This window comes from Salmo salar, chromosome ssa17, assembly GCF_905237065.1.
Source record: "Salmo salar chromosome ssa17, Ssal_v3.1, whole genome shotgun sequence".
Classification (NCBI taxonomy): Eukaryota; Metazoa; Chordata; class Actinopteri; order Salmoniformes; family Salmonidae; genus Salmo; species Salmo salar.
Window position 1 is genome coordinate 43,895,696 of NC_059458.1, and position 15,467 is coordinate 43,911,162.

At 47.1% G+C, this 15,467-nt stretch overlaps 1 protein-coding gene across 13 annotated transcripts in view; it reads right to left on the reverse strand.

Annotated features, from left to right (window-relative positions):
* The window catches only part of lmo7b (LIM domain 7b), a 46,574-nt gene that overhangs the window by 22,868 nt on the left and 8,239 nt on the right, over positions 1 to 15,467 (reverse strand). For 11 of the 13 annotated variants that reach the window (XM_045699626.1, XM_045699617.1, XM_045699614.1 and 8 more), the window contains exons 7-11: positions 15,316 to 15,429; positions 14,313 to 14,529; positions 12,696 to 12,855; positions 3,043 to 3,072; positions 568 to 730 (exon numbers count right to left, since the gene is read on the reverse strand). In XM_045699626.1, the coding sequence (XP_045555582.1) occupies positions 568 to 730; positions 3,043 to 3,072; positions 12,696 to 12,855; positions 14,313 to 14,529; positions 15,316 to 15,429 (684 nt within the window). The remainder of the gene's footprint in view (positions 1 to 567; positions 731 to 3,042; positions 3,073 to 12,695; positions 12,856 to 14,312; positions 14,530 to 15,315; positions 15,430 to 15,467) is intronic. The other 2 variants (XM_045699623.1, XM_045699616.1) reach the window with 2 other exon arrangements.

Consider the following 15,467-nt stretch of genomic DNA (forward strand, 5'->3'; position numbering starts at 1 on the left):
AATTCCTCCCAGATTGCAGTTCCTAGGGCTTCCACTGGATGTCGACAGTCTAGAAAGAGTTTCAGGCTGTTTTTTGCAACAATGAGCCAGAAAATTGTAGTTTCTAGGTGGCTCCTATTTTGGCTGTAGTGTTTCCAAGCGCGTAAATGAGAGCGCGTTCTTTGGTATTTTTCTCCAGTAAAGACAACGATTCTCCGTCTTAAATTTTATCGTTTATTTACATATTAGGATTATAAACATTGTTTGGAAAAGTTTTAGTAACGTTTGGGATTAATTTTGTATGTATTTTGATGGAGGGAAACTGGTGGATTATTGACTGAAGCGCGCCAGCTAAACTGAGTTATGAATTTCGCGCGCTGCAATTTCACCGGATGTTGGCAAGGTGGGACGCTAACGTCCCACCTGCCCATAAGATTAAGATGGTGATTTGACAGGGTCATAGGTCGGGGCACAAAGAGATCACAGATTGTAGAATTTCAGTCAGATGGTTATGAGGAAATGGGACAGGTGAGTAGTTATACTGGGCAGGACGGTACAGGTTATGGACTCCCGTGTGTGTGGACTCACGTTGTGCCACTTGGCCTCACTCTCGTGGACCCGGGCTCTGACCGTCTGCAGCTGGTCCTGGCTCACGGCGCTGGGGCTTAGCTCCTCGAAGCCACCCTCAGAAACCTGGCGCACCACTTGCGTGGCCGACGGGTACCGTCTGATGTCATTCAACGACTTGCTCCTGTTTGTAGTGAAGAGGGAGACGAGAGACGAGTGAAAAGACGAGCGAGAAAGACCGAGAGAGAGAAAACACTGCAGATTGACTATCAGGATTTCATAGTATATTACGTTGTCCAACATTTCACCACACGCAGCAGCAGACCGTGCCAAACCAAGCCGGCCCAGCCAGCAGACCGTGCCAAACCAAGCCGGCCCAGCCAGCAGACCGTGCCAAACCAAGCCGGCCCAGCCAGCAGACCGTGCCAAACCACGCCGGCCCAGCCAGCAGACCGTGCCAAACCAAGCCGGCCCAGCCAGCAGACCGTGCCAAACCAAGCCGGCCCAGCCAGCAGACCGTGCCAAACCAAGCCGGCCCAGCCAGCAGACCGTGCCAAACCAAGCCGGCCCAGCCAGCAGACCGTGCCAAACCAAGCCGGCCCAGCCAGCAGACCGTGCCAAACCAAGCCGGCCCAGCCAGCAGACCGTGCCAAACCAAGCCGGCCCAGCCAGCAGACCGTGCCAAACCAAGCCGGCCCAGCCAGCAGACCGTGCCAAACCAAGCCGGCCCAGCCAGCAGACCGTGCCAAACCAAGCCGGCCCAGCCAGCAGACCGTGCCAAACCAAGCCGGCCCAGCCAGCAGACCGTGCCAAACCAAGCCGGCCCAGCCAGCAGACCGTGCCAAACCAAGCCGGCCCAGCCAGCAGACCGTGCCAAACCAAGCCGGCCCAGCCAGCAGACCGTGCCAAACCAAGCCGGCCCAGCCAGCAGACCGTGCCAAACCAAGCCGGCCCAGCCAGCAGACCGTGCCAAACCAAGCCGGCCCAGCCAGCAGACCGTGCCAAACCAAGCCGGCCCAGCCAGCAGACCGTGCCAAACCAAGCCGGCCCAGCCAGCAGACCGTGCCAAACCAAGCCAGCCAGCCAGCAGACCGTGCCAAACCAAGCCAGCCAGCCAGCAGACTGTGCCAAACCAAGCCAGCAGACTGTGCCAAACTCAATGGTGTGAAGTACTACTTAAGTAAAAATACTTTAAAAAGTACTACTACAGTAGTATCTGTACTTTACTGTTTATTTTTTAACAACTTATACTTTCCAACATTCTTAAAGAATGTACTTCGTTCTATACATTTTCCCCGACACCAAAAAGTACGTTACATGCTGAACGCTTAACAGGATAACAAAACGGTCCAACTCAAACACGTTTCGTTTAACTAGGCAAGTCCCTTAAGAACAAATTCTTATTTACAATGACGGTCTACACCGGCCAAACCCAGATGACCCTGGGTCAAATGTGCCGCCCTACGGGACTCCCAATCACGGCCGGTTGTGATTCAGCCTGGATTCGAACCAGGGTGTCTGTAGTGACGCCTCAAGAACTGAGATGCAGTACCTTAGACCGCTGCGCCACTTGGGACCCTAAAGAGAACATCCCTGGTTGTCCCTACTGCCTCTGATATTGAGGACTCACTAAACAGAGAACATCCCTGGTCATCCCTACTGCCTCTGATCTGGAGGACTCACTAAACAGAGAACATCCCTGGTCATCCCTACTGCCTCTGATCTGGAGGACTCACTAAACAGAGAACATCCCTGGTCGTCCCTACTGCCTCTGATCTGGAGGACTCACTAAACATCCCTGGTCATCTCTACTGCCTCTGATCTGGTGGACTCACTAAACAGAGAACATCCCTGGTCGTCCCTACTGCCTCTGATCTGGAGGACTCACTGAACACAAAACGCTTCATTTGTAAATGTGTTGGACTGCCACTGGATACCCGTAAATAAAAAGAAATGCCATCTGGAATTTGGAAAATATTTACACTTCTGATACCAATGTATATTTAAAACAAAAACACTTTTACTGTAGTATCTTACTGGGTTACTTTCACTTGAGTCATTTTCTATTAAAAAGGTATCTTCAGTTTTACTCAAGTATGACAATTAGGTACTATAGCCAGCAGGTTGGGCGCCAAAGCGAGGCGCCGCCAAAGCCAAGCGAGCCCAGCAGGGGAGGCGCCGCCAAAGCCAAGCGAGCCCAGCAGGGGAGGCGCCGCCAAAGCCAAGCGAGCCCAGCAGGGGAGGCGCCGCCAAAGCCAAGCGAGCCCAGCAGGGGAGGCGCCGCCAAAGCCAAGCGAGCCCAGCAGGGGAGGCGCCGCCAAAGCCAAGCGAGCCCAGCAGGGGAGGCGCCGCTAAAGCCAAGCGAGCCCAGCAGGGGAGGCGCCGCTAAAGCCAAGCGAGCCCAGCAGGGGAGGCGCCGCTAAAGCCAAGCGAGCCCAGCAGGGGAGGCGCCGCTAAAGCCAAGCGAGCCCAGCAGGGGAGGCGCCGCTAACTCACCATATCCATCCTGGGTTTACCTCCAAGTCTCTACAGGAACCAGAGAAAGACCAGACCACTGTACACTCAGATACATGCCACTTAGCAGATCCACTTATTCAAATCAACTCAGAGTTTTTATTTTATTTAACCAGGTAGGCTAGTTGAGAACAAGTTCTCATTTGCAACTGCGACCTGGCCAAGATTAAGCAAAGCAGTTCGACACAGTAACACATGGAATAAACAAAACATACAATAATACAGTAGAAAAATCTATAATAATTGATACTTACATTTTTTTTCCCCACCTCCCCAGTACTGGTGACACCGGCGGTAATTGAACTACAGCCCTGGTATTACAGCCCTGGTGACACCAGTGGTAATTGAACCTACAGCCCTGGTATTACAGCCCTGGTGACACCAGTGGTAATTGAACCTACAGCCCTGGTATTACAGCCCTGGTGACACCAGTGGTAATTGAACTACAGCCCTGGTATTACAGCCCTGGTGACACCAGTGGTAATTGAACCTACAGCCCTGGTATTGTAAGTGCCATGTTCTACCAACTGAGCCACACACACACACAACCAGGAAATATCCCCTCTCTAGAACCCCACTCTAGAAGACCGTAGCAGTGAACTAGTATCGGCCCGATACCAGGCCCAGCGGCCCCGATACCAGACACCACGACAGAATCTGACAAAGTCAATATCATTAAATGTAATGTATGCATTAATTAATCAATAACAAATCAATTTCACTTTACTTTTGGTAAATTTAAATTGATAGAACTGGGTAAATCAAGACATCACCTAGGTCTATTCACAATACAGGGGAATGCATACTCAACAGGAGGGTGTGCATGCATTGAGTTACTGAGCTTGTTTAGGCTGATTTCCTTCATGAGACTACAGGTTGGAAAAACAACCCGTCTCCCCTTCCATTTAAGGACTTATTTAATTGTACTGATCAACATTTGCATATAAGAAGCAATATATTTTATGAAACTGCTCTCTGACCTATGCTCTCATTCACACAAAGTCAGCCTTCAGTCAAGATTATCTTGGCAGAGACGTTTTGGTGACTATCAGCAATATTTTGAATCATGGTTTGCATATTATAAAAAACAGACAAGGTAGTGAATTGATGTTGGTTTCAGCTGTAAGCTAGCAAGGAAAGTTAGCCTGCAAAGCTATCAATACCTTACTGCATTTGGAAAGTGTTCTAGACATTGTTTTGGGAACATGAAACAAAATTTCAACATCTCTACACGACCGTGTTGAATTATTCACGTGTGTTAACTTCTGTGCAGGATAAGTGGTTCCTCAGGACAGACTAGAGTCAGTATGAGAGAGGAGATGACATGATACAGCCCAGACTCCCAGTGGTTCCTCAGGACAGACTAGAGCCAACAATGAGGAAGTGGAGCAGTGACAGGACACACGCTATAACAGGACATCTGCTGCGCTGACAGACAGATCCTCTCAAATCATTAGACGTCAGACAAATTTGATAGAAATACCGAAAGTAACCAATTCTAGTACCGAACCCTTTTATCATGTTCAAGTATAAAAAAAAATCTTTTGAAAACATACCGAAGTTTCAGTATACCGTGCAACACTAGTGACAAACAAGGACGACGTCCAACCCATCCCTATTCACACCGGGCCGCGATCGACGCAGATGAGCAAAGACAACGGTCCAAACATTCATATGACACTCAGGCCGTGACCGAAGCTGAACATTCATCACACTAACGCCAAATACTTGAAGAAAAAAAAAAAACCCACCATCTTCGTTTACTGACCAACTGTTACATTGTTAGTTTGGTACATCACAGTTGAAATGTGAAATCTTTTAACCAGTAGTCTGTATAAATAGGATGTGTGTGGGAGACAAGACAGAGAGATTGTCATAACTCCAATGTCAACAATACACCTTTGGTATTAAAAAAAAATTAAAAATCCCAATAAAACGTTTACAGCCTCATCACTTTGGTAGCACACCTACAGGCTAATATTATTTGCATGATGATTATGGGTAAGCATGTAGCTTACATAAACACAAAAGGACTCCAGTACTGCCCTTGGCAGTAGATTGTTTTTAAACAGAAGGCTCTGTGTCCCTGCCTATATGACAAAAGTGATAAGCTTGTTGCAGGTTGTTTAAAAGCTATAAAATTGTCACAATGACGTGGTTTAAAAATAGGCTTGGGTGGTATTTGGAAAGAGCCATAGGAATGATTTTGTTCAAATACCGCAAAAAATAAATAAAGAAATAAATCATAATAATAAATTAATATATATATCTTTGAAGTTAATACATTTGAATATTAGATGGATACTTTAAGTAAAATACCTGCAGTCAACTTGTACAATATGTTAGGAGATAAAGATGGTGTTCGTTTTAAAACGGTCACACATTTTTCCCCATTATGAAGCTTACAGGTAGGTAGTCCCCAGTCATGTGACGTGGAGGCCGGAGCTTGAATCTCTCCCTGTTGTGCAGAATGCACCAGGTGATCTAACTACAGGATGGAATTCACAACTAAATCGTCGCCAGAGAGATTTAACTTATAACTGTTAAGTTAGTTGTACGAGGGGTGGGTCTAAAAGCTCACGATCTATGATAGTTAGTACTTAAAACATTGTGTTTCTCATTAATATCTAGATGTAAAGAAAATGTATATCTTTTTTAAACCTTTATTTAACTTGGCAAGTCAGTGAAGAACAAATTCTTATTTTTCAATGATGGCCTAGGAACAGTGGGTTAACTGCCTTGTTCAGGGAGCAGAACGACAGATTTTTACCTTGTCAGCTCGGGGATTCAGTTCTTGCAACCTTTCAGTTACTAGTCCAACGCTCTAACCACTTGGCTACCATGCCAGACAAGGACTATTTGACCTACTCATTCAAGGGTTTCTTTATTTTTACTATTTTCTACATTAAGAATAATAGTAAAGACATCAAAACTATGGAATCATGTAGTAACCAAAAAAAAAAAAAAAAAAAAAAGTGTTAAACAAATTTATTTTACATTCTTCAAAGTAGCCACCCTTTGCACGCTCCTGGCATTCTCTCAACCAGCTTTATGAGGAATGCTTTTCCAACAGTCTTGGAGTTCCCACATATACTGAGCACTTGTTGGCGACTTTTCATTCACTGCGGTCCAACTCATCCCAAACCATCTCAATTGGGTTGAGGTCGGGGGATTGTGGAGGCCAGGTCATCTGATGCAGCACTCCATCACTATCCTTGATCAAATTGCCCTTACACAGCCTGGAGGTGTGTTTTGGGTCATTGTCCTAAGCGCAAACCAGATGGGATGGTGTATCGCTGCAGAATGCTGTGGTAGCCATGCTGGTTAAGTGTGCCTTGAATTCTAAATAAAATCACGGACTGTCACCAGCAAAGCACCCCCACACCATCCCGCCTCCTCCATGCTTCACGGTTGGAACCACACATGCGGAGATCATCCGTTCACCTGCTCTGTGTCTCAAAGACATGGCGGTTGGAACAAAAAAATTCAAATTTGGACTCAGACCAATGGACAGATTTTCACCAGTCGTGTTCTCTTGGCCCAAGCAAGTCTCTTATTGGAGTCCTTTAGTAGTGGTTTCTTTGCAGCAATTCGACCATGAAGGCCTCATTCACACAGTCCCCTCTTTACAGTTGATATTGAGATGTGTCTGTTACTTGAACTCTGAAGCATTTATTTGGGCTGTAATTTCTGAGGCTGGTAACTCTACTGAACTTATCCTCTGCAGCGGAGGAAACTCTGGGTCTTCCTTTCCTGTGGCGGTCGTCATGAGGCTGGTAACTCTACTGAACTGATCCTCTGCAGCGGAGGAAACTCTGGGTCTTCCTTTCCTGTGGCCGTCCTCATGAGAGCCAGTTTCATCATAGCGCTTGATGGTTTTTACGACTGCACTTGAAGCGACGTTCAAAGTCGTTGATATTTTCTGGATTGACTGACCTTCATGTCTTAAAGTAATGATGGACTGTCGTTTCTCTTTGCTTATTTGAGCTGTTCTTGCCAATAATATGGACTACGTCTTTTAGCCCTATTTGGCATCTTCTATATACCACCCCTACCGTGTCAACACAACAGATTGGCTCAAACACAATAAGGAGGAAAGAAATTCCACTAATTAATTTAAGGCACAGCTGTTAATTGAAACGCATTCCAGGTGACTACCTCATGAAGCTGGTTGAGAGAATGCCAAGAGTGTACAAAGCTGTCATCAAGGCAAAAGGGTGGCTACTTTGAAGAATCTCAAATATATTTTGATTTGTTTAACACTTTGCTTACTACATGATTCCATATGTGTTATTTCATAGTTTGTCTTCACTATTATGCTACAATGTAGAAAATAGTAAAAATAAAGAAAAACCCTTGAATGAGTAGGTGTCCAAATTTTTGACTGGTACTGTATATCAACATATCTAATACATTTATTCTTGCTGGGTAACTACTGTTTACTTATTTTTTTTAAGTGCCAAGTAAAATATGTAGAACGTACACAAGACAAAGCTGTAAAAACAAGGTTTATTTTTGTCCAAAAGGGTGTTGGGCCCCAATTATTATTTTTTTCCAGTTATAAAATAAATTAAAGTTAACGCCTAAAAACGTACTAAATGCTCTGGTTAGCTAATTTAGTAGGTAGTTAGCTACCTAGCTAAGTGGTTAGCTAATTTAGTAGGTAGTTAGCTACCTAGCTAAGTGGTTAGCTAATTTAGTAGCTACCTAGCTACCTAGCTAAGTGGTTAGCTAATTTAGTAGCTAGTTAGCTACCTAGCTAAGTGGTTAGCTTCTTCCAAAAATCAAGCTTTGCGTGATAACAGATAATCCCCTCCTGGATCAAGATCAATGCGGTCTAAAACTTGCTTTCTGCGTGCAGCAAAGTGAGTAGCATTTTTTTAATTACTTGTATAACTTCAATAGTTGGGATGTCTGTCCAGCAAATAGATTAGGTCGCAATGCGTCTGTTAGCGTTAAATTAGCATTCTCTATGGGATTTTACATGTAGTTGTTAGCATTGCTAACCTTCGGATTACAGAGGCTTAGCGGAGTTTGGAAATAGCAGCCCTTGTGTTCAGTGCCGGTATTACTGAATATCTCAGGATGGAACAAGGTCGGTATGAAGACATGGCAATCTGGATACCACACAAGCCTAATTTAAATCTACTCCTTTGGAAATAGTTATTTTCAGTTGCACAAAGCACAGGAATGAAGGTACAGTCGGGATGGGGGTGGCTGGAGGGATGGGGGTGCGGAGGGAGAGAGGGCAGACAAGAAAGGAACAACGAGCCAGGGAGTGATGTCACCGCCTGAATCATCCTGAGGAACCGCTTGTCTGTCGGCTACAAAACAGGAGAGAAGAGGGGAAGGAGAGAGAAGGAAAGGGATGAAACTGAGGAACAGAGGAGATATACAAGGCAAGATCAACAGGAAGGAAACAAAAAGTTGAGCCAAAACAAAGATGGAAATTCCTAAAATGTAGAGAGAATGAACTAAGACGGTGAAAAGCAGAGCAAAGCGTTGATGTTGAGGCCTTTTAACATTTAGAGCATTGAGGTATTCTGGTTCTCTCACGCAAGAGTTGAACACCAAACGTCAACGTCAAGCATTATCCAAACCCAGCTTAAGTCGAAACCCAGCCATGGCCCAAGACCCACATCTACCTGTACCAGGGTTAGGGATAGAGTTAGGATTATTCAAACCCAGTACCAGGGTTAGGGATAGAGTTAGGATTATTCAAACCCAGTCATGACCCCGTCCCTGTACCAGGGTTAGGGATAGAGTCAGGATTATTCAAACCCAGTTCCTGTACCAGGGTTATGGATAGAGTTAGGATTATTCAAACCCAGTCCCTGTACCAGGGTTAGGGATAGAGTTAGGATTATTCAAACCCAGTCATGACCCCGTCCCTGTACCAGGGTTAGGGATAGAGTTAGGATTATTCAAACCCCGTCCCTGTACCAGGGTTAGGGATAGAGTTAGGATTATTCAAACCCAGTCATGACCCCGTCCCTGTACCAGGGTTAGGGATAGAGTTAGGATTATTCAAACCCAGTACCAGGGTTAGGGATAGAGTTAGGATTATTCAAACCCAGTCATGACCCCCGTCCCTGTACCAGGGTTAGGGATAGAGTTAGGATTATTCAAACCCAGTACCAGGGTTAGGGATAGAGTTAGGATTATTCAAACCCAGTCATGACCCCGTCCCTGTACCAGGGTTAGGGATAGAGTCAGGATTATTCAAACCCAGTTCCTGTACCAGGGTTATGGATAGAGTTAGGATTATTCAAACCCAGTCCCTGTACCAGGGTTAGGGATAGAGTTAGGATTATTCAAACCCAGTCATGACCCCGTCCCTGTACCAGGGTTAGGGATAGAGTTAGGATTATTCAAACCCCGTCCCTGTACCAGGGTTAGGGATAGAGTTAGGATTATTCAAACCCAGTCCCTGTACCAGGGTTATGGATAGAGTTAGGATTATTCAAACCCAGTCCCTGTACCAGGGTTAGGGATAGAGTCAGGATTATTCAAACCCTGGTTGAGAGAATGCCAAGAGTGTGCAAAGCTGTCACCAAGGCAAAAGGGTGGCTACTTTGAAGAATCCCAAACATATTTTGATTTGTTTAACACTTGGCTTACTACATGATTCCATGTGTTATTTCATAGTTTGTCTTCACTATTATGCTACAATATAGAAAATAGTAAAAATATTTAAAAAAAACTTGAATGAGTAGGTTTCCAAACTTGACTGGTACTGTATATCACCATATTTACTTTATTCTTGCTGTATAACTGTATATAAAAAAATATATAAAAAATGGACAGACAAGTAAAATGTGTAGAAAGTACACAAGAGAAAGCTGTAAAAACGAGGTTTATTTTTATCCTCCAAAAGGGTGATGGGCACCAATTAATCTTTAAGCTATAAAATAAATTCTAAAATGTACTAAATGCTCTGGTTAGCTAATTTAGTGGCTAGCTAGCTACCTAGCTAAGTGGTTAGCTAATTTAGTAGCTAGTTAGCTACCGAGCTAAGTGGTTAGCAGCTTACAAAAAAAAAAATATATATATAAAAATAAAAATCAAGCTTTGCGTGATAACAGATAATCCCCTCCTGGATCAAGATCCTTGCGGGCTAATATTTGCTTTCTGCGTGCAGCAAAGTGAGTAGCATTTTTGAATTACTTGTATAACTTCAATAGTTGGGATGTCTGTCCAGCAAATAGATGAAGTCTCAATGCGTCTGTTAGCGTTAAATTAGCATTCTCTATGGGAATTTACATGTAGTTGTTAGCAGGGTTAGGGATAGAGTCAGGATTATACAAACCCAGTCCCTGTACCAGGGTTAGGGATAGAGTCAGGATTATTCAAACCCAGTCATGAACCAGTTCCTGTACCAGGGTTAGGGATAGAGTCAGGATTATTCAAACCCAGTCATGACCCAGTTCCTGTACCAGGGTTAGGGATAGAGTCAGGATTATTCAAACCTAGCCACATGCCACAGTAACGGGACAGAGCCAGACCTGAATCTGTACATCTTGCGGTACCAGGGTCTCCTCTGAGAGCCCAGCCTGATGGTCCTGACGTGAACCTCCTCCTCGGGAGTCCAATAGCGAGGCAGGAAGCGGTTGTAGCCAGGGTTGGAGGAGGTCTGGTGGAGGGCCAGTTCCACCCACCGAGCATACAGATCATCTTTGACAGGGTCAGGATCCTCTCGCCCTTCCTCAGAGTCTTCCTCACACAGCGCCATCAGGAGTTCCTCGTCGACGGAGCGCTCCACCTCGGAGAGGAAGGTGGGTGTGATTGAGGACGGGGGTCGTGGAACGAGTTGGGAGGGGAACGGAGACGCTGCAGTACTGCTGCTGTTGAACCAGAGGATAGACCGGGACATCCGTCCGTGTTAACAGCGGACATTCCCAATACAAAACACAGTTGGTCCTTTACAGCGAGGCATCGAGTAAAGAGTTAGGAGCACTGGTCACACAATGCTGTGGAACTGCTGCTCACCAGAGCCATCTGTGTTATAGTGGACAAAACGCCAACTAAACACTTCCACAAGCAACCCAGGGGCCTTTGGGTAGAGGTAGGAGCAGCCACACCTTTCACAGTTTCACAGCACAACCACAGGGTTAGTGGAAACCAACAGCTAGCTCTGTTCCAGGAATGTCATGGCAACAGGCAAACTACTTCATCTTATTTCACCAAACTTGTTTGTTGGAGCCTAGAGGGTACAAAGACACTCCCAGAGTCAACACAAAACCACCTTGCGGCAGTTGAAGAAAATGAAATGTCAGTAATTCAGACAAAACGACCAGCCTCACGCTAGTAGTTTCAGTAGCTGTTAGCTTGACGACAGGACCGGCCTCAGGCTAGTAGTTTCAGTAGCTGTTAGCTTGACGACAGGACCGGCCTCAAGCTAGTAGTTTCAGTAGCCGTTAGCTTGACGACAGGACCGGCCTCAAGCTAGTAGTTTCAGTAGCCGTTAGCTTAACGACAGGACCGGCCTCAAGCTAGTAGTTTCAGTAGCTGTTAGCTTGATGATGATCACAACCCTGATATAAAGCCATTAAACAAACGCCTCTCTCTGTCTAACCTGGGAGAGAACACTGCGGTGTGTCTGGAAGGGGTGTCAATCCTAAACAGGCGAGGGCTTCCTGTCCACAGCCTCAACGTGCCCTGCGGGCTCATGGGTACCGCAAAATTTGTGGGCGTGGCTGGTGAAGGAGAGCGGAACCGTCGACTGGCCAGGTCATCTGCGACGACGTCCGGCTGGGGCCGGTCGGCGTCCGAGTCGCTGTCGCTATGGTAAGCCCACTGGAGGAAGGCCTCCACATCAGGCAGTTGGGGGAGGGGCGGGCTCAGAGGAGGAGGGGCCAAACTGATCAGAGACCAAATCAGAAATCAGCGTTAAAATCAACAACATGAGGTTTGGTTCCTATGTGACAATGTTCTTTTTTTTTTACATTTTTAAACAGTCGACACGTCGACGCGCATTACGTCAGCACGTCGACGCGCATTACGTCAGCACGTCGACGCGCATTACGTCAGCACGTCGACGCGCATTACGTCAGCACGTCGACGCGCATTACGTCAGCACGCGTCTACACGACGACGCGCATTACGTCAGCTCGTCTACACGACGCACGCCGCATTACGCCAGCTTCGTCTACCGCGACGACGCCGCATTACGTCAGCACGTCTACACGACGACGCGCGCATTACGTCAGCACGCGTCTGCACGACGACGCCGCATTACGTCAGCTCGTCTACACGACGACGCCGCATTACGTCAGCACGTCTACACGACGACGCGCGTACGTCAGCACGCGTCTACACGCGACGACGCCGCATTACGTCAGCACGTCTACACGACGACGCGCATTACGTCAGCACGTCTACACAACGACGCGCATTACATCAGCACGTCTACACAACGACGCGCATTACATCAGCACGTCTACACAACGACGCGCATTACGTCAGCACGTCTACACCTACACAACAGAGACGAATAGAAACCGCCAAAACCATGCAAATTCAACTAGCAGAAAACTAAAACGTGGCGACTCAAGTAAAGCAGCTAACTAAACAAAGATGAACAACTCTTCTTCTTCTTTTAAAACAGTCATTGCGTAGGTATGACATCACAGTACCTGGTGAGAGGGCTGGGGATGCAGCCCTTAATTGGCTTCTCCACCCATTTCTTCCTCTGGAAGGGTGCAGGTACACTGCCCCAGTTCCTCTGTCCCGAGTCTCTGCCCTCTGCCGCCTTCATCCTAAAACAGCTCTCTGCCTCCACTTCACTGCTGGAGTCTGGGGATGGGAAGGAAGGAAGGAAGGGAGGGAGGGGCAGCAGCTCACAGACCAATAGAGGAGTCCAACAACAGACAGGGGAAAAGGAGAAGTCAACAGAGAGAAGATAATGAACCTAGACAGCCAACGGTAGAGCGGCATTAGGGAGCATCCCTAGCAAAGTCCCAAATGGAGCCCTATTCCCTACGTAGTGCCCTACTAATAGGGCCCTGGGTAGGGAATAGGGCTCCGGTCTATAGTAGTGCCCTACGTAGGGAATAGGGCTCTGGTCTATAGTAGTGCCCTACGTAGGGAATAGGGCTCTGGTCTATAGTAGTGCCCTACGTAGGGAATAGGGCTCTGGTCTATAGTAGTGCCCCTACGTAGGGAATAGGGCTCTGGTCTATAGTAGTGCCCTACGTAGGGAATAGGGCTCTGGTCTATAGTAGTGCCCTACGTAGGGAATAGGGCTCTGGTCTATAGTAGTGCCCTACGTAGGGAATAGGGCTCTGGTCTATAGTAGTGCCCTACGTAGGGAATAGGGCTCTGGTCTATAGTAGTGCCCTACGTAGGGAATAGGGCTCTGGTCTATAGTAGTGCCCTACGTAGGGAATAGGGCTCTGGTCTATAGTAGTGCCCTACGTAGGGAATAGGGCTCTGGTCTATAGTAGTGCCCTACGTAGGGAATAGGGCTCTGGTCTATAGTAGTGCCCTACGTAGGGAATAGGGCTCTGGTCTATAGTAGTGCCCTACGTAGGGAATAGGGCTCTGGTCTATAGTAGTGCCCTACATAGGGAATAGGGCTCTGGTCTATAGTAGTGCCCTACATAGGGAATAGGGCTCTGGTCTATAGTAGTGCCCTACATAGGGAATAGGGCTCTGGTCTATAGTAGTGCCCTACATAGGGAATAGGGCTCTGGTCTATAGTAGTGCCCTACATAGGGAATAGGGCTCTGGTCTATAGTAGTGCCCTACATAGGGAATAGGGCTCTGGTCTATAGTAGTGCCCTACATAGGGAATAGGGCTCTGGTCTATAGTAGTGCCCTACATAGGGAATAGGGCTCTGGTCTATAGTAGTGCCCTACATAGGGAATAGGGCTCTGGTCTAAAGTAGTGCCCTACGTAGGGAATAGGGTGCCGTTTGGGACGCATCCTGAGACTAGCCTCTTAGCGTCCTGCGCACCACCTCTGGCCCGCTCCAGTCATGAGACGTGTCCATTATCAGACCCGTGTGGAACCAGCCGGAATGTCTCACAGACTAGACAGCTGGCAGGACGGGAGCAGGGAGAGGACATAGCCGTAAGCACGGCCTTCTCTGGGAAGAGCGGCATTCCTGATTGGGACTACTAATATTCTGACCGTTAAACTTCGGACACTGTTAGTAGAGTATTTACATATCCACCGGGAACTCTCCACATCCTGTGTTTAACGTAATCTGACAAAAAACAAAACTATAACAATATATTCCAGTCATTACCCTCGCTGCCGGCCCTCAGGATGGAGTCAGAGATATAGCTGAGGGTCCGTGGCGACTCGGCCGAGTCAAAGCTCAGGACCGATTTAAAGCTCTCTACCGAGTCCTCTCTGCTGTAGCCTGGTGGCTGGGACTGGGTTAGAGGTAACAGTTCATCATCCTGCTCTGGGTAGCTCACGTCACCGTCCTTCACACTGCCTCTGGGGGTTTCTTCTAGAGCCTGGGGGGGGGGGGACGACGACACACAGGGGAGATTACAATCCTTTAGAAGGAAAACAAACAGGGGTTTTTGAAATGCAAACTCAAAGCTAAATAAAAATGCACTTTTATAAATATCCATTGGTTTTGTTGTACAGGGCAAAGTACATCAGGCAAGGCACATGTATTAGTCCCAGGTCTGGAGAACAGACAGGAACAGTACCATAGACAGGGATAAACCCAGTGGGTTCAGACAGAGGAGCAGTACCATAGACAGGGATAAACCCAGTGGGTTCAGGTCTGGAGGACAGAGGAGCAGTACCATAGACGGGGATAAACCCAGTGGGTTCAGGTCTGGAGGACAGAGGAGCAGTACCATAGACGGGGATAAACCCAGTGGGTTTAGACAGAGGAACAGTACCATAGACAGGGATAAACCCAGTGGGTTCAGGTCTGGAGGACAGAGGAACAGTACCATAGACAGGGATAAACCCACTGGGTTTAGACAGAGGAACAGTACCATAGACAGGGATAAACCCAGTGGGTTCAGACAGAGGAGCAGTACTATAGACAGGGATAAACCCAGTGGGTTCAGGTCTGGAGGACAGAGGAGCAGTACCATAGACGGGGATAAACCCAGTGGGTTCAGGTCTGGAGAACATAGAGGAACAGTACCATAGACAGAGATAAACCCAGTGGGTTCAGGTCTGGAGGACAGAGAGGAACAGTACCATAGACAGAGATAAGCCTAGTGGTCCCCAGAAGGCCTCGAGGTTGAGCTGAGGGTTAAGGTGAGGGAGCGCGTTACCTTGGACAGAGCGATACCCAGTAGTCCCTCGAATGATTTGAGGTTGAGTTGAGGGCCAGAGTATAACGGGTCCGCCAGAGCCTTCCGACCCAGCCAGTAGATGGTGATTAAAACCTGGAGGAGAGATCACTGCATTGGGCGGGAACTTTATC